Source organism: Alligator mississippiensis, chromosome 14 (assembly GCF_030867095.1).
Source record: "Alligator mississippiensis isolate rAllMis1 chromosome 14, rAllMis1, whole genome shotgun sequence".
NCBI lineage: Eukaryota > Metazoa > Chordata > Crocodylia > Alligatoridae > Alligator > Alligator mississippiensis.
Genome location: NC_081837.1, coordinates 7,914,221 through 7,932,549, shown reverse-complemented (window position 1 = coordinate 7,932,549; position 18,329 = coordinate 7,914,221). Strand labels below are relative to the sequence as shown.

Genomic DNA, 18,329 nt, shown 5'->3' with positions numbered 1-18,329 from the left:
GAGGAGAGGTGGCGAGAGAAGAAAAGCAATACAATCTTCTTCAAAGAAGAGCAGTCGCAATTAGTATGCCGTTGTGATGCTGATGAGTGACGCAGGACGGATATAATGAGGTTGTTAAACGTACCAGCCCTGAAGAAAAGATGCACGCAAGCTTCAATCTGATGAGCACGAAGAATGCAAGAATTTCACTCCTCTCTCATGGAGGTGAGAGAGTCCCGTGCCAGTCAACCCAGAGAGACGGCATGGAAAAAGGCAAAAACAAAAGGAAAAAGATGACCCCAAACACACTTACCCCAACAAAAGCAGCACCAACTGGTGTGGAAAACTGAACCCAATGTCCTTGGTTTATTAAGAACCTGATCAAACACTGATAGCATGCAAGGAAAAGGATCCTTCCTATTTCAGTTGACTTTGGATTAGGCCTTCAATTTGAATCATGATGGGAACCAACTCTGTAGCCAGCCCATATTTACAGCTGTAATGATGTTTTCCTTTGGGTGGGAAATAGGGAGGGAGATACTAAATCTTAAAGTCTCCAAAAGCGGAAGTAGACTTGTGACAGGAGACCTTTACACCACACAAGTTTTCCCTACAGAAAGAGGCTTTTTGATTACATCTTTTTGTTTGTTTTTGTGCAAACCCACTTTCTCAATTTTAACTGAAAGGTGGAAAGGTGGGCAGAGGGGCTGACATTTTCTGAAAATCCAGAAACTCTGAAAGGAAAAGGCCAGATCAGTGGAAAAGAAACCCAGGGCTGGGCTGATAAAGTCCTGTGCAGTCTCTCTCACATTTTGTCCATTCTCACCATAAGCAACTTGCTCCAGGAGGCTTCCCAAACTCGTTTGTAAAGTATTATCACAGTCTAATTGTTCCTGCCAGTCTGACTTCCTGCGATTCACTACAGGCTGCACTTCATAAGGGGTTGAACATCCTGGTTCTGAACTAACACAGCACATGGAGCAGAAGCCCACTGAGTTCATGTATTTAAAACCAACCAGATGCCCAAGTCCTGTTGTCAAGGAGAATCAGAGAATCAGTGTGCAGGATGATTTCAAAACTTAACTTCATTAATGAATTTCATCCAGTCTTCCTCTCCCTAGCTTGTGCACTCTTCACACAGATGCACATCTCTCCATCCCCCCCCAGGGCATCCCTATTTACGCTGCAATTTAGAGGTGCGACTGCAGAACATGCGAGCGCACCTAAGCTAGCCTTAAGCTACCAGTAGTTGTGAAGATACAGCAGTATGAGCTTTAGCATAGACTGTACCTGCCCATCTACTTGGGTGGGTAGCCCATGTTGTCATATCTCCAAAACTCCCGGTACCCAGCTGTCTGGACTACAGTTAACCCCATGCTATAGTCACACTTTCAATTGTGGTACACTTCCCTTCTTCCAGTCACTGTTATGTCAAACTGAAGACAGACCCTTCCCATTTTAGGTATATGACTTGTGCATTTTCTTCCCTTGCCCTTCTGCCACATTCTCATTACAGCTTCAAAACACTTAACTGGGATGAACCCAGTGTTTTCAATCACCTACCACCCGGGTCTGGTGCAATGCCAGCAGTAGTAGTTAGTGCTGACACAGCACTTTGAACACAACGAGGTGTAGAGCAAGCGGGACTGAATGCTGTGCTGGACCAAGCAGGTTAAACACACATTTTTGTGGCTGAATTGTTTCTAGAAACCAAAGCCTACACCAAGCAAACAACTGACACAGCCCCTAGCAATACAGAAAACACTGCCCAAGGCAATGCAGGAGAAACAATTAAATCATTCTCAGCACCACGGGAAAAATTCCACAGGGATTTTTTTTTCCAAAGTGGTAAACACTGGAACCTGATTTAAAGTCCCCATTAATTCAGCATCAACAATGAGCTCATTAGGAAAATTTCTCTTATGCCATTTACCATGGGCATGCAGCTCACTCATCCGGCAGCGACCCAGAGGGATTTCTCTGCATTTTTGATGCTAAACAATAATTTATGCAAGTAATGATTTTTAGGGAAAATAGATGAGCAATTACTCATTCATATTAGCTCAAACTCAACAGGAGTGAGTCCAGAAGATTACTGTTTGCTTTGAAGTAGAGCATGGATGTATCAGTTGTGATTGGGGCCACACACATGCACACAGTTCCTGCCACAAACAGCTTACAAGAAAATAGACTGGATAGATAAGGGGTGGGAAGGGAAACGGTGTGGATGTGACTTGTCCAAAGTCACATAGTTGGTCAGGGATGGGCCTGGGGACAGAACCCAGCTCCAGCCCCTGACCCACTGGACTTCACCTGAATAAATAATACAGCTTGAGTTCTGTGTCAGGAGCTCCTTGCTTGGGTTTCAATGCTAGCAAATAGTTTTGCAAGATCTGGGGACAAGGCCTAGGGATACAGCCCATAGCAAAATGGTCCATGTCCTGGAGACGCAGTTGCCATTACTGCCACATCAGTAGCACTAGCTCTTCGTTCTCTGGAAACATGCCCAGCATCTTTTGTGAAACATGAAGACAGCAAGAGTCATCAGCCGTCACGGCAGATGTGAAAAATACTCTCAGTTATAGGGAGTGAGGCAGAGCTTAGACCAGGAGCTCGTGAACTTCAGAGCAGTGAAAGCAATGCCCACCTCTGGACTGGTCCCAGCTGAAAGGAGAGGTGCTGATGTTTGCCTCTCTCTCTAGGGCAGGTTCAGTTCACTCTGAAGATTAAGAGAGATAAGTCAGACACTTTGTAGGGCCTGCGTTTGACTCGGGGCAGGATTCTGGAAGGGGCTGAGTGCCCCAAAAGTGTTGAGAGGATTCAGCCTATTTCACAGCCCCTGACAGTGCCAGCCCTCCATTTTCAGCTACAGTCCTTGTGCTTTATGCTCTTATTTTGAGTTATTTTTGAGTGAAAAGAATGGCCTTCTTTGGACAGTTTCCTCAAGAGCTTCTCTATAAATGAAAAGGTTGTGTTGTCTCAGTGATGTGAAAGGATCCACACTTGCAGAACTTGTAACTGTCCCCAGAAATGGAATACGGCAATCATTTGCTTTAACTAATAAAGTTTTACTGCAATGCTGGCAAAGCGGGAACCAAACATTATTTTGACCATATAAGAAGCACATTGGGAAATTTTGCAGGGTCTTCAATAGGCTTTGGTTCAGACCTTAAATTGTGAGCACAGATTTAAAAAAAAATGGCAGCTGCTACAACGTAGGGCCAGAGCTGAAACAGGAATGAGAGCAGGTGAGTCTAAGGCAGACGTCAGACATCACTATTACTCAGTGAGGTTCTCAGACAAATAAATAGGGGCACCTTCTACCCAAATGGTCTCCCAATGACAGACAGCAGAGCAGATACCTCAGCAGTGGTGGGTGGAAATCAGGTTCGCCTCCAAGCTATAGGGAACAAGACGAAAAACTCTGAGAAGAGCTGAGATGAGCAAGAGTCGCCTGGAGCTAGGAATATTATTGCCTTAGCTCATTGACTCATAAATAGCAATTGTCCAGGAAGTGATGAAACCAATCCATAACACACGAAAATCCAGGAAGGCATCAGAAGTTTCCCAGGTGGAAGCCACTGTGTCTGTCAGCTTAACAAGGGAGATTTGACAGTCTGTCAAGACAGCGAGCTCAGGATGATGTTTACCTTGAGAAAGCATCGTGCAAGATGCTGGAGATGCGATACTGATCTGGAATTGCTAAAAATGGAAAAGGACGATGAAGCGCTTTGTGATGTTTGTAGCAATGGCACCGGGTCTGAAACCTTGATTCACACTATTATGTGTTCCCCTCCCTTGCTTGATTAAGCTACACTGCCACCTACACCAGATTAAGCTCCTTTATGCTACATCACTGTTTTGCTGTATGGATATACCCAGAGACCTCCCAACATTGCTGTGGCAGTAACCACATTAGGACCACTAGCCTAGACTAGGCACCAGTGAGTTAAACATCCTCTTTAAATGTGCTAGCAGCAGAGCTAGCAGAAAGGGTATGTTGACACAGTACCATGCAGTTTAGGGCCTGGCAGCAATATAGCTGTATTCACATGACACTCTGCCTTCACCTGGCTGGCAAGTAACAACCACACTACCCAGACCACTGACATCTCACAACTGATTTCCATTCCTGTGCATGACAAAACCAAATCCTTGCTAATCTCCCTGTTTCCAAAACCAACCCACCCCCCCCCCCACCCCCAACACGGTCAATAAGCTAGTGGGTGAGTCATTTGTCAGGGATGTAGGACACTCCAGTAAATGTTCCTGTTCCGCCATGTATAATTAACCCAGTTGCCTCCATGCAGTGCAAAAGGATGAAAGGGTCGTTAGGCACATCCTCATTTTTAAGCCACCTTCAGCCTCACCTGAGATTTTTCCCAAGCAGCCTTAGGTGAATTTTAATGAGGTTTGATACCGGACTCCCTAAGGCTTCTTTGAAAATGCCATACATAATGTATTTAACATGATGAATTTGTGCCTAGCAATAAGTAAAGGGAGCAGTGGAAAAGCAATACAGCCCAACTACAGCATAATCCCATGGAGAAACCCCTTGATTTAAAAGCAGATCCATTTTTTCCAGTAGTACAAGACAAAGAAGCAGAGGTGCTGGTGATCCGTGTCATAAAGGTGAGAGATGGCCAATGCCACTGAGTTCCCCAAAGGAACGGCTTATAAATTAGATGGTCTTATTATACAGCCTTAGCCCCATTTTAAAGACAGTCATTGTATTTATTATAATCGCTGAGTACATGAATCACCTTGAACTTCAGAGGAAAATAAGCAGTGTGAGGTGCCTAAAAATAGCTCCACTAACGAAATGAGGAAATAATCAAAAACAGAGAAGTAGAAGGCTTACTGTTATCTTACCCATGCATTGTCAGCCACACAGCACATGGGAGTCAGAAGGGACCCTTGTAAGGGTCCCTATTGTCTTGAAAGTCTCCAGGTGAAATCCTGGCTCCACTGAAGCCTTGTTCTCCAAGGTTGCAGTTACTCAAATGAATGGGGCTGCCACCTCTTTCCTCAGGAGACCTTCCCATCCCAAATGACCTAGAGGGGGACTTAGGCTTGACACCTTTCAAGTCCTGTGTTGAGAGTTTAAGTTGGATTTTAAGTCATGCTTATATCTTGGGCTGGGGACCCTCTGCAGCGAAGTAAATTGATCCCAAATGAAGAAAGAATTTGTGTTCTATTAACAGGGCAAAACAATGATGTTGGTTTACATGGGGGGTGGCCCACCCCGCTGTGGCACAAACAGTCCCTATATGTGGCATACAGCAGGCAGGGGAGGGAGCAGGGAGCCCAGTGGCAGAAAGCAGAGACGCAGATTAAGCAGGGAGGACGGGGAAGGAAGCAGAAAGCAGAACCACAGCATGGGCAGGGGAAGGGGATCAGAGTGGCACTCAGGGAGGGTGTAGGACTTATTTGTAGCACACCTGCCAAAAAAGGTTGGTCCCCACTGATTTAAGTGAAGCCGAGGAGCTCCCCAGATACCACCTCGCTCACAAACCATAGTGTCATAGTGGATATCAGTAAAAGTGCTCAAGCTGGAAGCCCTGCTGGTCCACCCTGTGGATAGGCTCTTGGATGGATTCATCAGCTGGGTGGTGGCCCACAACTCTACCTTGACTAAAGATAAACTTGCTCAGAAGTCACACCACAGTACACATCTAAACCCACTGATAAGCCCAAAAGCCAAACTAGTTGATCAGATCCTCTGTAGTTACCTATTTAAAAGCCTGACACAAAGGTAGCATAATATAAGAGAAAAATCCAATCAATTACTTACTTCATCTTCAGGCTGGCAAGCATGGTCTTGTCAATCCTGGGAAAAAGGAAAAGAAAAGAGTTACCAAATATCCACTGGTGTTTGGATCTTCTAGACATTCCCAGTCCTTTTTCTCCTGCATGCATTGTGTGGCCTCTGGGTTGCTGACAAGATGGACTAGACTGGCTTTCTCCTTCTGAAGTTTAATATATTCAAATGGAGTGACTTTCATCAATGCAAAAAGCTCAACCATGAAATAGCATGTTCTACTTGACCACACCAGAAAGTAAGCAACAAGATAACTCATGAATTGTATATAGTTGGTAACCAATTAAAAAGATCCTGCTGGATCATTTAAAGCTCCAGAGATGTACAGGAAGCAAACAACCATTGGCAGCAAAACTTAGATCAGAAACAGCCAGCTGTCCACACTGACTACTAAAATGGTCTTTTCTATGCTACTATGGACAATGAGGTTTTATTGTGAAGCTATTCCCCAGAGTGGAAGCTCCTAGCTTGTCACAGGATATCATTCCACGGCCAATCAGAAATAACCCAGTCAGCTCTACATCAGTCAGATCCAGATCCACAAAGGTATTTAGGCACCTAACTCCCAGTGCAATCGATGGGACCTTTGTAGGTTTTGCACTCATCTTTATTCAAGCTTCTGGTAAGGCATAACTACTACATGGAAGGGATCTTTGTATTCAGAGCATCTTTATGTCCCAACTCACTCTGCCCTGGTTGATAATCCAGGAAAAAAGGGTTTCTTGAACCCTTTGTTGTAACTCAATATATTAAGGCATACCTTCTCCCTAAATGAAAGTGTCAATTCACAAGCAGCTTAGGGGAGAGGTTTGTGTAGTGTTTTGGCTTAGTGATCTAAACCACACAATGAAACAATAGTCTTGGCAGATCGGACACCCCTATGCTTATATTCAGGGCACCATTATGCCAAGTGGTAGATGAGCAGACAGACAAAAATGCTCACCTGGTGAAAATACCTTCAGGTTCCTCTCCCTAACCCCTAACCTCCCCTTAAAAAGATCCATCTTGGCAGCCACAGGATTAAAACAAGCTCACTGTATCTGTAAGCCTGTCACAAAGGCTTTTTTGTTCCTCCAAAAAGTATAGTTGTGTGTGTGGACACAGGGCTGAAGTGATTTGCACCATTTCACGTGGGAGGCTTGAGACAGAGGCATCCAGGTCCCTTGGGGCAGAGCTAAACCTCTCTCCAGGTACACAGCCCCTGCCCACTGCTTCTGCTACACGTGTGACAAGAGCTGGAAGTTGCTGTCACTGTTAGAGTGGCTCCGGGCATGTGCCAATCAGCGCACCCAAGGTTTAAGAGCAGTGCTGGGCACACAATGTGCGTAGCAATCATACTAGACTTCTTGCAGACAGCAAGGCTTGTTTGCATAGCAGCATTTCCTAGCACAGTTGAAGGTGGCATAAACCTGCCGATGGACCCCAGACCAGGGACATGTCCACTGGGCCATGAGCTTGCCTGCCTGCTTGCTCAGATACAGATCATTCACAGAGGATTTAAAGCACTAAATCAGAGCTATAATTGAAAGATGAAAGGCAGAAATTGTATCTTATAGATGAGCCCAGTCTAACAAGATTGATAGGTTGGAAAGAGTCCAGACAACATCAAATACACCAAGAATGTTATAAGAAATCCTACAATCTCCATTTGCTGCTATGCTATGTATAAAAAAATCAGGCTCTGCTATGCTATCACCCGGCTGTTCATGCGTCTGTACTTCTATATCCCCATCTGTACAATGGCCTTTTACCTACATCAGCATGGCTGTATGGAAGCTGCAATTAACATTTGAAGGTGACATCTCATAATATGTAACAACACATCAAGTTATCAGATTCCTAGGGGCTTACGATCCCAAGTCATTGTCTATTTATTTGGGACTTTTAAAAATGATAGTTGTGAGAGAAGCACTTAAGGCAACCTCAAGATTAATTAAAACAGATAGGATTAATATCTCAAAATGTAAAACCCGGGTCTGTTGGCAGCAACCGCAAATGCAATTTATCACATGGAATTAATTCCATACATCAAAAGAATCTGCTTTTGCAATCGTAGGAAACATTTACTGCCGTTGAAATATTCTTTCCCATCTATAAGCAACTTTACCTGAGCTGACTCCAAAGAGCAAACTCCCCTATCAAGAGCAGGCCTCACAGGTTAGCTAGGCAACACCAGGCCAGATTCTGATGTCACTTACATTAATGCCACTTTAAAATAACCTCATTGAAAATGGTGATATTAAGAGTGGCATTTGTGCAAGAGATCAGCCTCTCGTTGAAAACACAGCATGTTCTCTCCTTACAAAGGAGCTGAACATAAAGCTAGGTCTAGCCCACATTCACATCTCGCATGTTAACTCTTATGCAATGTCCTCCTGCCAGTTGTGCTAAACTTAACCTCCCCTGTATACACTGGGTATTTCCTCCCTTCTTCCAGCAAATGTTTCACAAGTGCAGAATAAAACCATAGGGCAAGCTGGCTCTGATCCCATTTACTATCTACAATAACCCCTTAATAATCCCCATATTTCTTTGTTTCTGGAACTCGGGACACACCGGGCTGGAGACCTCAGCCAGGCAGGGCCTGGTGATGGGTCATTTTATTCAGTGGCAAACCTTCCAGCAGATTTGGGTTGGGCCTGCTGAAGCCATATTTACAGTAAGACTGCATAGCTGGCTCCTCTCAAAATGTTAAGTTTCTTTCTTCTCAAGGTCAAAACCTCAAAAAATGACAAGACTCAGTAGATTTGGTTTCACTTCTGTAGACAGTAGCTCCCTGAAAAGGCAACTCAATCACCTTCTCTGAGCACAAGTTTCCCTCTATGAAAGGGGAGATAGTGATCTGTACCTACCTTTGTAATATTTTTACAGCCCAGAGAAGAGTTTCAATAGAAGGGCAAAATAGTCATTACTCCAGCTCAGGCCCTTCTCAGTAACCCGCCAAAACCATTCAACAGTTCACCCTTCACAAATTATATTTCCCTGCAGCACAGAGGCTTTTGCGATCCTCTCTCAAATGTCTCGCAGAGGTGTCTGACACACAGCCGTACTGTACCCTCACCCTCCATCATGGGCCAGGGGAAAGTATATAGAGGGCCTCTGTTCACTAGTGTCTTGCAGGTGTATAGCTATGTAATGCACAAGCAGGGACAGGAGTTGGACCTGATCTGCCCAAGCCGGTGCATCTGGGGTGATGGTTCAGGACGAGATGTGGCATAGCATAGGCACTCTCTCCTCCACTGTACATTGTTTGGAAGGTTTAATAAGAACCACTACTCCCCCCTTCAGACCTTTAGTAACACTGGAAAAGCTGAGCCCATGAAGGACACAACAGGTCACCCGTTCAGCCTCCCCTAGAGCTCCACTGCTGCAAACTCCAACAATTTGTTCCCCGTGCTAGGGATTGGAGCCAACGGGGTCAAAAAATCCAAGGACAATAGCAAAGCTGCTACTCCTGTGAATAAGAGGTACCCTCAGGAGTCGGGCTTGCAGGATACAGCTCATCATTTGAAGGCTCAGAGCCCTAATCCGACTCTCGCTGGATGGAAGTGGATGAGTATTTCCCCCTAGACTTTACTTGGCTCCGAAGTAATTTACTTCACTGCCCCTCTTTAACATCCACTAATGTTCTCAGTTTCTAAAGACTGAGCACATTATTGCCCCTAAAAATAAATATGCTATGCTATACTCCCAAATTAGCTCTAGGCAGGGTCAATTGAAAAGCATCATTAGCTGCTAAGTGCTAAAGCCGTTCTCAGGTCTCAGTAAGTCAAGCTGAACCTAAAAGCATATTTCTGCAAATTCCTGTTGCCTGAACTTTTTAACTACTGCAAATGAGCTAAGTGGATTGTGGGTAAATGATACCATTTGGTCGTTGAGGATCCGTGCTGAAATATTTATAGGCAACACGACAGAGCTGAAGAAAATGGATTTCATGCCGATGCAAACTCAGAGAGAAATCTGTTGGTCTGCTACCCAGAAAAACAGCCTTGCTTCAGGAAACTAGAGTGTTGAGATGACTATAATTAGGACATGTTCTAATCAGGAGTCTCCACACTCTTACTATGACCCCACCTTAGGGAGGAAAACCACAGGCATCACCTGCTACGAGGCAGGTCTTCCTGCTTCACAACTTTAAATTCTCACACACACAGCCTGCCACCCACAATTCCCAGGCTACTTTTGATTCTGCCTCCATGGCTTACATACACAGTCCTAGCATTCGCTTGGAGGCTGGGCAGCACATGCACTTGTGTGATATAACAGATTCTGGGAGGGGAAAGGGGACAAAAACCTGTCACCCACTTCCAGGCACATGTCCATGGGCCTCAGGCTGCAAAGACCTGATAGAAACAGAGTTTTGCCTAGAGCCAGCTCTTGGAAAGGGCACAGGTTAAAAGCAGTAGGGTATAAGGAGTCCATCGTAAGAGCTTTTGGCTTTTTCAGAACCAGATCTGTAACTAGACAGCGGTTATCACTGCAGGCAGTTTATTTTACTTCTAATTTCTATTACAAAAGGGCACTGTGATCTTGTGATCTGAAACTCTTGACCCCAGTGTTAACTCGCTGCATAATACTGCCTGAGTCCCAAAATCAGAGGGACCTCACAGGTCATGATGTCCAGCGAGGCAAAATATGCTGCTATTCCTAACCATCTCAGACCAATGCCCATCCTACCCTTTCTCCTCTTTGTGCTTAAACATCCCCTTGTAAAACAGGATAGTCATAATCCCTTCTCCCACACCATTGGATCTAATTAGTTATGATTCCTGCCACACTTCGGCTCTTCCCCATTCTTCGAAAAACAGAACAGAGAACTGTTGTGCAAGGGTGTCATCACCCAAGTTGGCCAAGAGCCAGATTCACTCAACCCAGAGAGAAATGCAGCCAGGAAAGCAAAACTAGTCTACAACGCGCCCAGTGCTGGAAACTAGCAAGTACTGGAGGAAGAGGAGCGCAGCTTTGTCCAGCGACTCGCAAACACTATTCTCAGGGTTCTCACAGAAAGGGTGTGTCTGAAACCAGCCCGCCAGCCACACCTCTATTCAATTGTGGTGAGATGGAGAGATGCAAGGTGCTGTGTGTTAGCAGGTCACTTCCTTTCTGGTAAACAGAAGTGGCTTTTTTTTGTTTGTTTTACTTAACACTCAGCTAAAACACCACCATTGGAAATCACTTCTCACTAACTCACACCTAGTGCACTGACCAAGCCTTGCAGTCCTGACCCTCATTAGCTACAGCAGTGGCTAAAAGAAGCAAAGCTTCTCTTACCCTGGTAAAAGCAAAGCCAGATTTTTGAGTCTGGGTATCAGCCCCTACCATGCCACTGGTGTAGACATCAAGGGCATCTGGAGTTAGATTAATGAGCAGCCGGTGGCAGAGGTGTTTTTGGAAGAGTTATAAATCTTCATGATTTATACTTGCAGCCAGTGACTTCAGTACCAAGGCGTAGGAGGAATCTCATAATTGCCTTCTGTAGGATTTTTCCTCTGCAGCAGCTGGTTCTGCCCACTGCTCTGGTCCTAGGGCAGATGGACGATCCAGTAGGGCACTGTTTCACTGCTCTTATATATCCATCTATAGGAAACTGGCCTGATTTAGAGATGGTCTGGGCACCTGGAGCTCTTTAACTTATTGGTTGCTGTTAAGATTTCTAAACTGAGTCCTCTGCTCCAAGGCCCCTATGGTTTCCTGCAGAGGAATGGCATTCAGTGCATTAAATGCATTCAAGCAGACTGGTACTCTATCCACTGCTGCTGCTGCTTTTTATTCAGTTTATTTCAAACAGAAAAGGTTACTAATGCCTTGCCCTAGATCAACAAGACTACCATCAGGGAAAAACAGCAGGAGGCACATCACAAAGCTATATTTTCTTCATGTAAACCTTGGGTCTCATGGTCTTCAAAATTTCCAATGATAAACGATTCCTTTTTGGAGTGAGCATAAAGTCCCCTGTGTTTCAGATATCTATGAATCCTAGCCCCTTAGTCTTGGAATCTGCTAGTACTTCCCTCCTTCACCTTGGAGGACACATCAGCTATATTGATATATTATTTCATGTCCTTAAGGCAGTGATTCTCAACAAGGGTGCCACAGCACCCTGGGGTTCCTTGACATCCTTTCTAGGGTGCTATGGGGTGCCACAATTTTGGCACTGTTAGGCCTAAAAGCACAATTCACAAGATAAACCCAGAGATTTCACGTATAAATCCACAGTTGTAGACTTTCTAAAGAGTTCTTCGTAACAGAAGAATTGCTCTATTGTTTTTCTGTAGTCCAAAAAAGAGTGAAAACAAACAGCTGATGGTTTCTGAGGGGTGCCTTGAGTCTATCCAGGGGTGCTTCAAGTCTAAAAAAGTTGAAAATCGCTGGCTTACGACATTCAGAGGCTGAATTCTGCATGTTAAATAGTACAAATACACACTGGCTCCAGGAACTTCAACAAGACAGGACTGAGCACTATCCCACCTGAGCAAGAGCATTATAACTGGGCCCAGATTAATCAAATGAGCCAACACACTGAACTTGGGTCTAGATTAACAGTGAGGTTTAAATTATGGGAAAGGTGCTCTTTGCAGCAAAAACTGCAAGCTTTGTTTGCAAAGTCCTGGCTCTCCAAACAATCTGCATGATCACCGTGTTTCTCCAATCAACTTTATTTGGAAGTCTTCACAATGGAAGCACAAAAATATATATGTGTTTTCCCCTTAACTCCACACCCCATGACCTGTATTTTGTCCATCTACTTATCTCTAGTACTGCATACATCCCATGTGAATTGGCCACCCAGACAGGTTCCTAGGTTTTCCTCTACATCAGAAGATACTGGAGTCAGGAAGACATTGATCCCACCCAAAAAAAACACAGTTTAGGGTTCATCCATGCTTAAATGGCAATCCAAAAAGCAAGAAACTTTGATGCTTTGTCCTTTGTTCCACATCGCCATGAAAGAAAACAATATGGTACAGTGATTACATGTTTTCTATTTCTATGTTTAGCATTTTATCTATTCACACCCAAGATATAAAAAGCAATGCAACCTGAATGATTCAGCCAGCCAACAAGTGGATCTTCTTCATTTTCTCCTCGTGTCCTTGTCATAAACTAGGTTGTTTTGTTTCCAGAATTGTGCACAAGCAATAGCTCTTTCTGTTGCTGCAGCGAGGTCCTCCTTCATACTGGTCTCACCAAATCTTCTTACTGGTCAGCAAATGAGCAGGTGCTTCACAGTCAGCAAATGAGCAGGTGGGCACTTCACCGCACTCACATATATTCGTGTCATTAGAGTAGTCCTATTTGATCATGTTTGTTTTTCATCTTTCAGTTTGCATGCACAGGCGATTCAGGCATTGCCATACTGGCCAGTCTAGATCGGCCCCTCTGGGAAGGTCCTCCTGGGGTTCCAATGAGGGGATAAAAATCCAGGGCTACGGGTCTTTTTAAGCTAGTTTACCTGCATTTGAAGTTGACATGTGGCGACCTACATCAAATAAGTATGGCAGCATCCCAAGCAAGCCTTGAGGAATGAGTGCTTGGTTACATTCAACTGAGAGCTGGTCCAGACTCAGAATTTCTGACATATTGAGTTTCCAACATTGAAACAAAAATTTGAAGTTTTCCCACAAAACAAATACGCTAAAACCTGATTCCTGAACTCTAACTGGCCTCATAAAAGTGCTTCCTTCCAATCTTCCTAACTTCTACAAGTCAAAACAAGATTGCTCAAAGGAAGTTCTTCCACTTTAACACAGTGAGGCACTCAGAAGAATTTCATCAAAAACCTCAGTCAACTTGAAGTCAAAATGGTTTGGGGGGTTTTTTTGGGGGGGGGGGGGTTTGGCATTGTCAACTCAGCATATTTCAAAAGAAACATCTGTACACTTAAAACTACAATCACAACCAACACTGGGATAAAGCAGGTCCCTTTCAGGCTCAATACCAAGTCCAATGCATAATGGTCAGTGAACTACCCTCCCATACCTTTAAGTTCAAATGAGAGTGAGATATTAGATGAGCATCATGGCAGGAACCTCTTTCTCCCTATGCTTTACCTGTGTCCAATGGATAAATCAGCTTATTTTATACTAAAAAAAAAAAATTGCTGGTGCACCCATCAATTGTAACCTCATCACAAGTTCCCAGACCCCTTAGAACAGGCAGAAAATAAATTGCTGTCTGGTAGGGGAAAATAAAACCATTTCCTCAAAATATTTCCTGTGTAAGTCAACATGTCTCTGGGAAAAGGCACATCAAAAATAATATGCTTTTTAAATCAGGGAGCAGGTGACAACCTTAGCAATAACTAGGGAGGATAAATGGTACAGTGATGAATCAATCAATGGCTGACAATTCATCCTGGCCTCTAAGGATCCGCAGTAAATCAGACAAGACCTCTGGATAGATTTGAACTGTAACCCCTTGGTAGGAAACAAAACAGCCTTTTCCCACGTGCATTGTAATACTCTGTTTAAAAAGCGGAAGATGTCAAGTGACTGGATTAACTGCAGCACAACACAATGCATCTCTGCTATTACAGAATATACAGCCAATGAAAGCCACTGGAAACCTATGCACATGTCGCCTTACCAGTTCGCATCAACACAATCAAGTGTTTTGGCCAGAAGAGAAATGTCCTGTAAAAACACCAAACTGAAACCTAGAAGGGGTTACCCCCCTCACCGATCAGAAGGAAGGGGAAAAAGACAAACCCTAAAAAGCATTCACCCATTTCCTTCCAACCACACTGCTCGGGGGAAAGCCCTTTCCTCTGCAGGGTCTACATCAAAGTAGACCCTAGGAAACCCTCCAGCATTTGTGGTTAAGATTTTCCAAAGAAAACTAAACATGAAACAACTTCCACCCCACCCCCTTCTTAACCATTACCCCAGCAAGCAGAGGGTAAGTCACCCACCATCCATAGCCTCCAAAGGAGACGCTGCGCTTCCTCTGAAACATCACGGCTGCTCAGCGGTCCTCTCTCCCCAACGTCGCTAGTTGTGCCCCCGGTGCCGATACCTCAGGGCCGCCACCGGCAGCAAGTTGAGGGAACCACGCCGAGAGGAGACACGGCCGAGGCATGAACTGATCTGCCCTCAGCTGTGCTGAGACTTTTTTTGAGCAGCAGGGCGGGAGACGAGGGGGGGAAGCCACTCTTACCGCATCCTGTACCCAGCACTGAGACACTGTGCGAGTGCTGATTAAGGAGGGGTCTTTCCTTTGGGTTGGCTGCTGCTTGCTAGCCTCGCTAAGAAAAGTGTAGAAAACTTCAGTTTCCTTTTTCTCAGGCTTTTCAATACCTCCGCATTGCATTTCGTCTCATACTCGAGCACAAGGTTTGGGGGCAGCCTGAGGCAAAGCCCGGCTCAACAGGTGACCCTGCCATCAGCTGGATGACACATTTCATGCCAGTTTGTCCTTGGTATAAAACATAAAAGTCAGTGGAAATTCAGATATGGCCACTCCAATGATAACAATCTTCCATTAGAAGCATCCTAGAAATGTCCCCTTCCTATGGGACGTTTTAAACAATCCTATGCAATTTAAGAGGTTTCCATTTTCCAAAGGACGCCATGGGGAGGATAAGAGTTAAAAAGCACCCCAGAGAGAGAATCTGATTCACAGCTGATATCAGTCAGGACCAGATCACCAGCTGGTGGCAATCACTATAGCTCCATTGATTTTAACCAGCTGACAACATGGCCTTATACGTGTTTTAACAGAACCATACTAATTTCACCCCTGTTGAATTCTACGGGGCTTTTTAAGGGCCTGATTTCCCACTGGGGAAAGATGCCCATTGATTTCCGTGGGTTTTAGAGTAGACTTTACAGCAACCAAGAAAATTAAAAACTCATCTTCCTTCCCCAATCCCTTTTCTTATACACCTTCCCTACAATGTTAAATAATCCAGGATCCTTCTCCTTTTCTTGCCTGCTCAAGATGCTGTGGGCAGTCTAACAAGAGACCATCATAAAACACACATGTAAGTCAGTCTTTCAGGTCCTGCATCATATGCTATGGTCAAAGTTATTTTCTAACAGCTTTAAAGGACAGAGCATCAACATCCCACTCCAAAACCATGAGGTTGAGCTCCCACATTGGACCAGACTGTGCACTCGTCCATTAAGCTGCTGCAAGTCATTAACAGGTCTCTTCTTCCTAGTTCCTGCTTCCTTGCCATAGTGAGAGAAATATCTGCAGCCTCTCCACTATAGGGAAAGAGGTTTTTCTCTGATCCAATTTCAAAACTCTTGTTTAAACGTAGATGCTGACCTTTAGCTGGATCTGAGTCTTTAAATGACCAAACTGCAGCAGCACAAAGAAAATAACACATATTAAGCAAATATTTCCCCACCGCTGCCCTCTTCTCGGGACACACTGCAAGGTACAACAGAATCCATTCCAGCCCACACTGTGAAGTAAGCTCGGTGTTCAGAACAATAGGGCATCCCATCAGGAAAAGGTTATGTCCTCCTGCTCCATATTCATCCTATAAAAGCCAGCGTCATTCACTCCAGCTGCTTCTTTTTTTTATGGTCCTTCTCTCAACAGCATACCGAAAAACGTGTTTCTGAGATGCTGCTGTCTGCTCTGCCATCCAGGGCTGCGTTACAGAGCTTTGACCTTGAAGAGTGCACCTGTTGCAACAGGGAGGGAAATATTTGGATGGCAGGAATACATTGTACTCATCAGTATTCTAGCAGCCTCCACGTCCAAATCAGGTGAATTGTCACTGAGACGTTACAATATTCCTACCTAGGGAGAAAAAACTGAAAATAAAGAGCTCTTCTTTCCCCTTCCCCACAAGGCTCTGTGCTGGAGCACTGTCTCCAATAGGAGGCTGAGAGCAAAAGCCATATGTTGCAAACATAAAGCCAAATCCTTAACGTATACAATTTGCCATAATCCCACTGTGCCCATAGTCTGCAGAGATGCACCTATTTGCACAGTTGAGGTCTGGACCTCTGAGCATACTCGTATGTAATATATATGTGATATAGATATATATGTATATATATATTGATAAATTGTTGACATGTTCTGTACGTGTGTGTGTGTGTGTGTGTGTGTGTAATATATATATTTTTACACACACACACACAGAACATGTCAATAATCAAGATTCTCTCAAATCACAGGGCTGGGATAAGTTATGGCAAGTCATCCTTCTCAAAGAAAAGGCTATGGTCAAATTCTGCTCTTGGGTATAGATATTATGTGAATCCAGAACATCCCCACTCAAATCAGTCGAGTACTGAGTTGTTGGGTTTTTTTTACCAATTACCTTTAAATATGAAGCTCCCATTTGTGCTAATATTAAATATTAGCTCCCATTTGTGCTAATATAAATCCCTGACACTAAGTATCAACATGCCCTAAGCCTTACACATATTCAGGCAAAACTGCCACTGAGATTAATGAAACCCCAAACATGTGACAAGGGCCAGCTCCAGGTCTCAGTGGCACCAAGCGTGAACACTCAGCAGTCACTGGCTCTGGAGATGCACCAGCTTTACATCAACACAACTGAGTGGAATTGCACAAACAATGCAGAAATGAGCCCCAAACTACAAAGCCCAGGAAGAAACACATGAGGCTTGGGAACAAGGGACTCTCAGTCAAGGCCATCGAGCTGGAATGAGGAGAGCAAGCGAACCCAGGTTCTGACCATCCTTTGTAAGTGCGGCAAATGACTCTTCAAAACAACATTGCTACCATATGAAAGATATTTGCATTTACCTTTTAACCAAAGATCCCTTCCCAAATTGAAAAAAAAGGAAGTTTTAAAAAGCCTACACTGGACAGGGCATTTGATCCCTAAAAAAGCAACATGCCAAAGATTCCAAAGTCTGCAAGGAAATTTGCTACTGTTATTGATGTCATATGAAAGGTGCTTGGATGCTGAAGCTATAGGCAGCAGTATTGAACCCTGGGACAGGAAGAACAGCTATAGCTGTCGTGTGTGTCCAGTACGTTCCCTTGACCTGATCAAAGAGCTGAGTTACAAAAAAAAAAAAAAAAAAAAAAGACTAGCTGTGTGATACGTCACGCACAGGCCACAGAAATAGGAGCGACAGCCACAGACAGTTACAAAGGCACGTGTGTCGCACAGGTTTTGACTAGGAGCACACAATTTCTCACAGAAGTAGAAATAGGAGTGAGCCATAGGCCATCACCAAGTGTTGAATCTTGTACATTTTGGACCAAAACCCAGATCTAGCCCTCATTTCTCTACTTGCTCACAAACACCCTGTAGCAGATGGGTATCTTTAGGGAAACTCCTTTAAAAATATTGGTGAAACATGCAAAATTTTCACCCCAATAATCAGGAGGTGTTTTCCATGAGAAAGCCACAGTTCAGGTACTTTCAGAATCCTGGATGTTTGAGGCAGATGTGTTTCAAGCCGGAGTATATCGTAGCACAGTGGATTTCTACCCATTTTCAACTGAGCTACTTTTGACTTTCATTGGCTTAATTAAGGAAAGAAGTAGGCTTCCCTGGGTGAGTATAGTTTGCAGCGTCTCGCAC

At 44.3% G+C, this 18,329-nt stretch overlaps 1 protein-coding gene across 5 annotated transcripts in view; it reads right to left on the bottom strand.

Annotated features, from left to right (window-relative positions):
• The window catches only part of RAP1GAP2 (RAP1 GTPase activating protein 2), a 318,779-nt gene that overhangs the window by 175,265 nt on the left and 125,185 nt on the right, over positions 1-18,329 (bottom strand). For 4 of the 5 annotated variants that reach the window (XM_019493274.2, XM_059717108.1, XM_014608109.3 and 1 more), the window contains one exon: positions 5,774-5,809. In XM_019493274.2, the coding sequence (XP_019348819.1) occupies positions 5,774-5,796 (23 nt within the window). In that variant the 5' untranslated portion in view covers positions 5,797-5,809. Of the gene's footprint in view, positions 1-5,773; positions 5,810-14,711; positions 14,852-18,329 lie in introns of those variants that run through there. The other variant, XM_019493269.2, reaches the window with a different exon arrangement.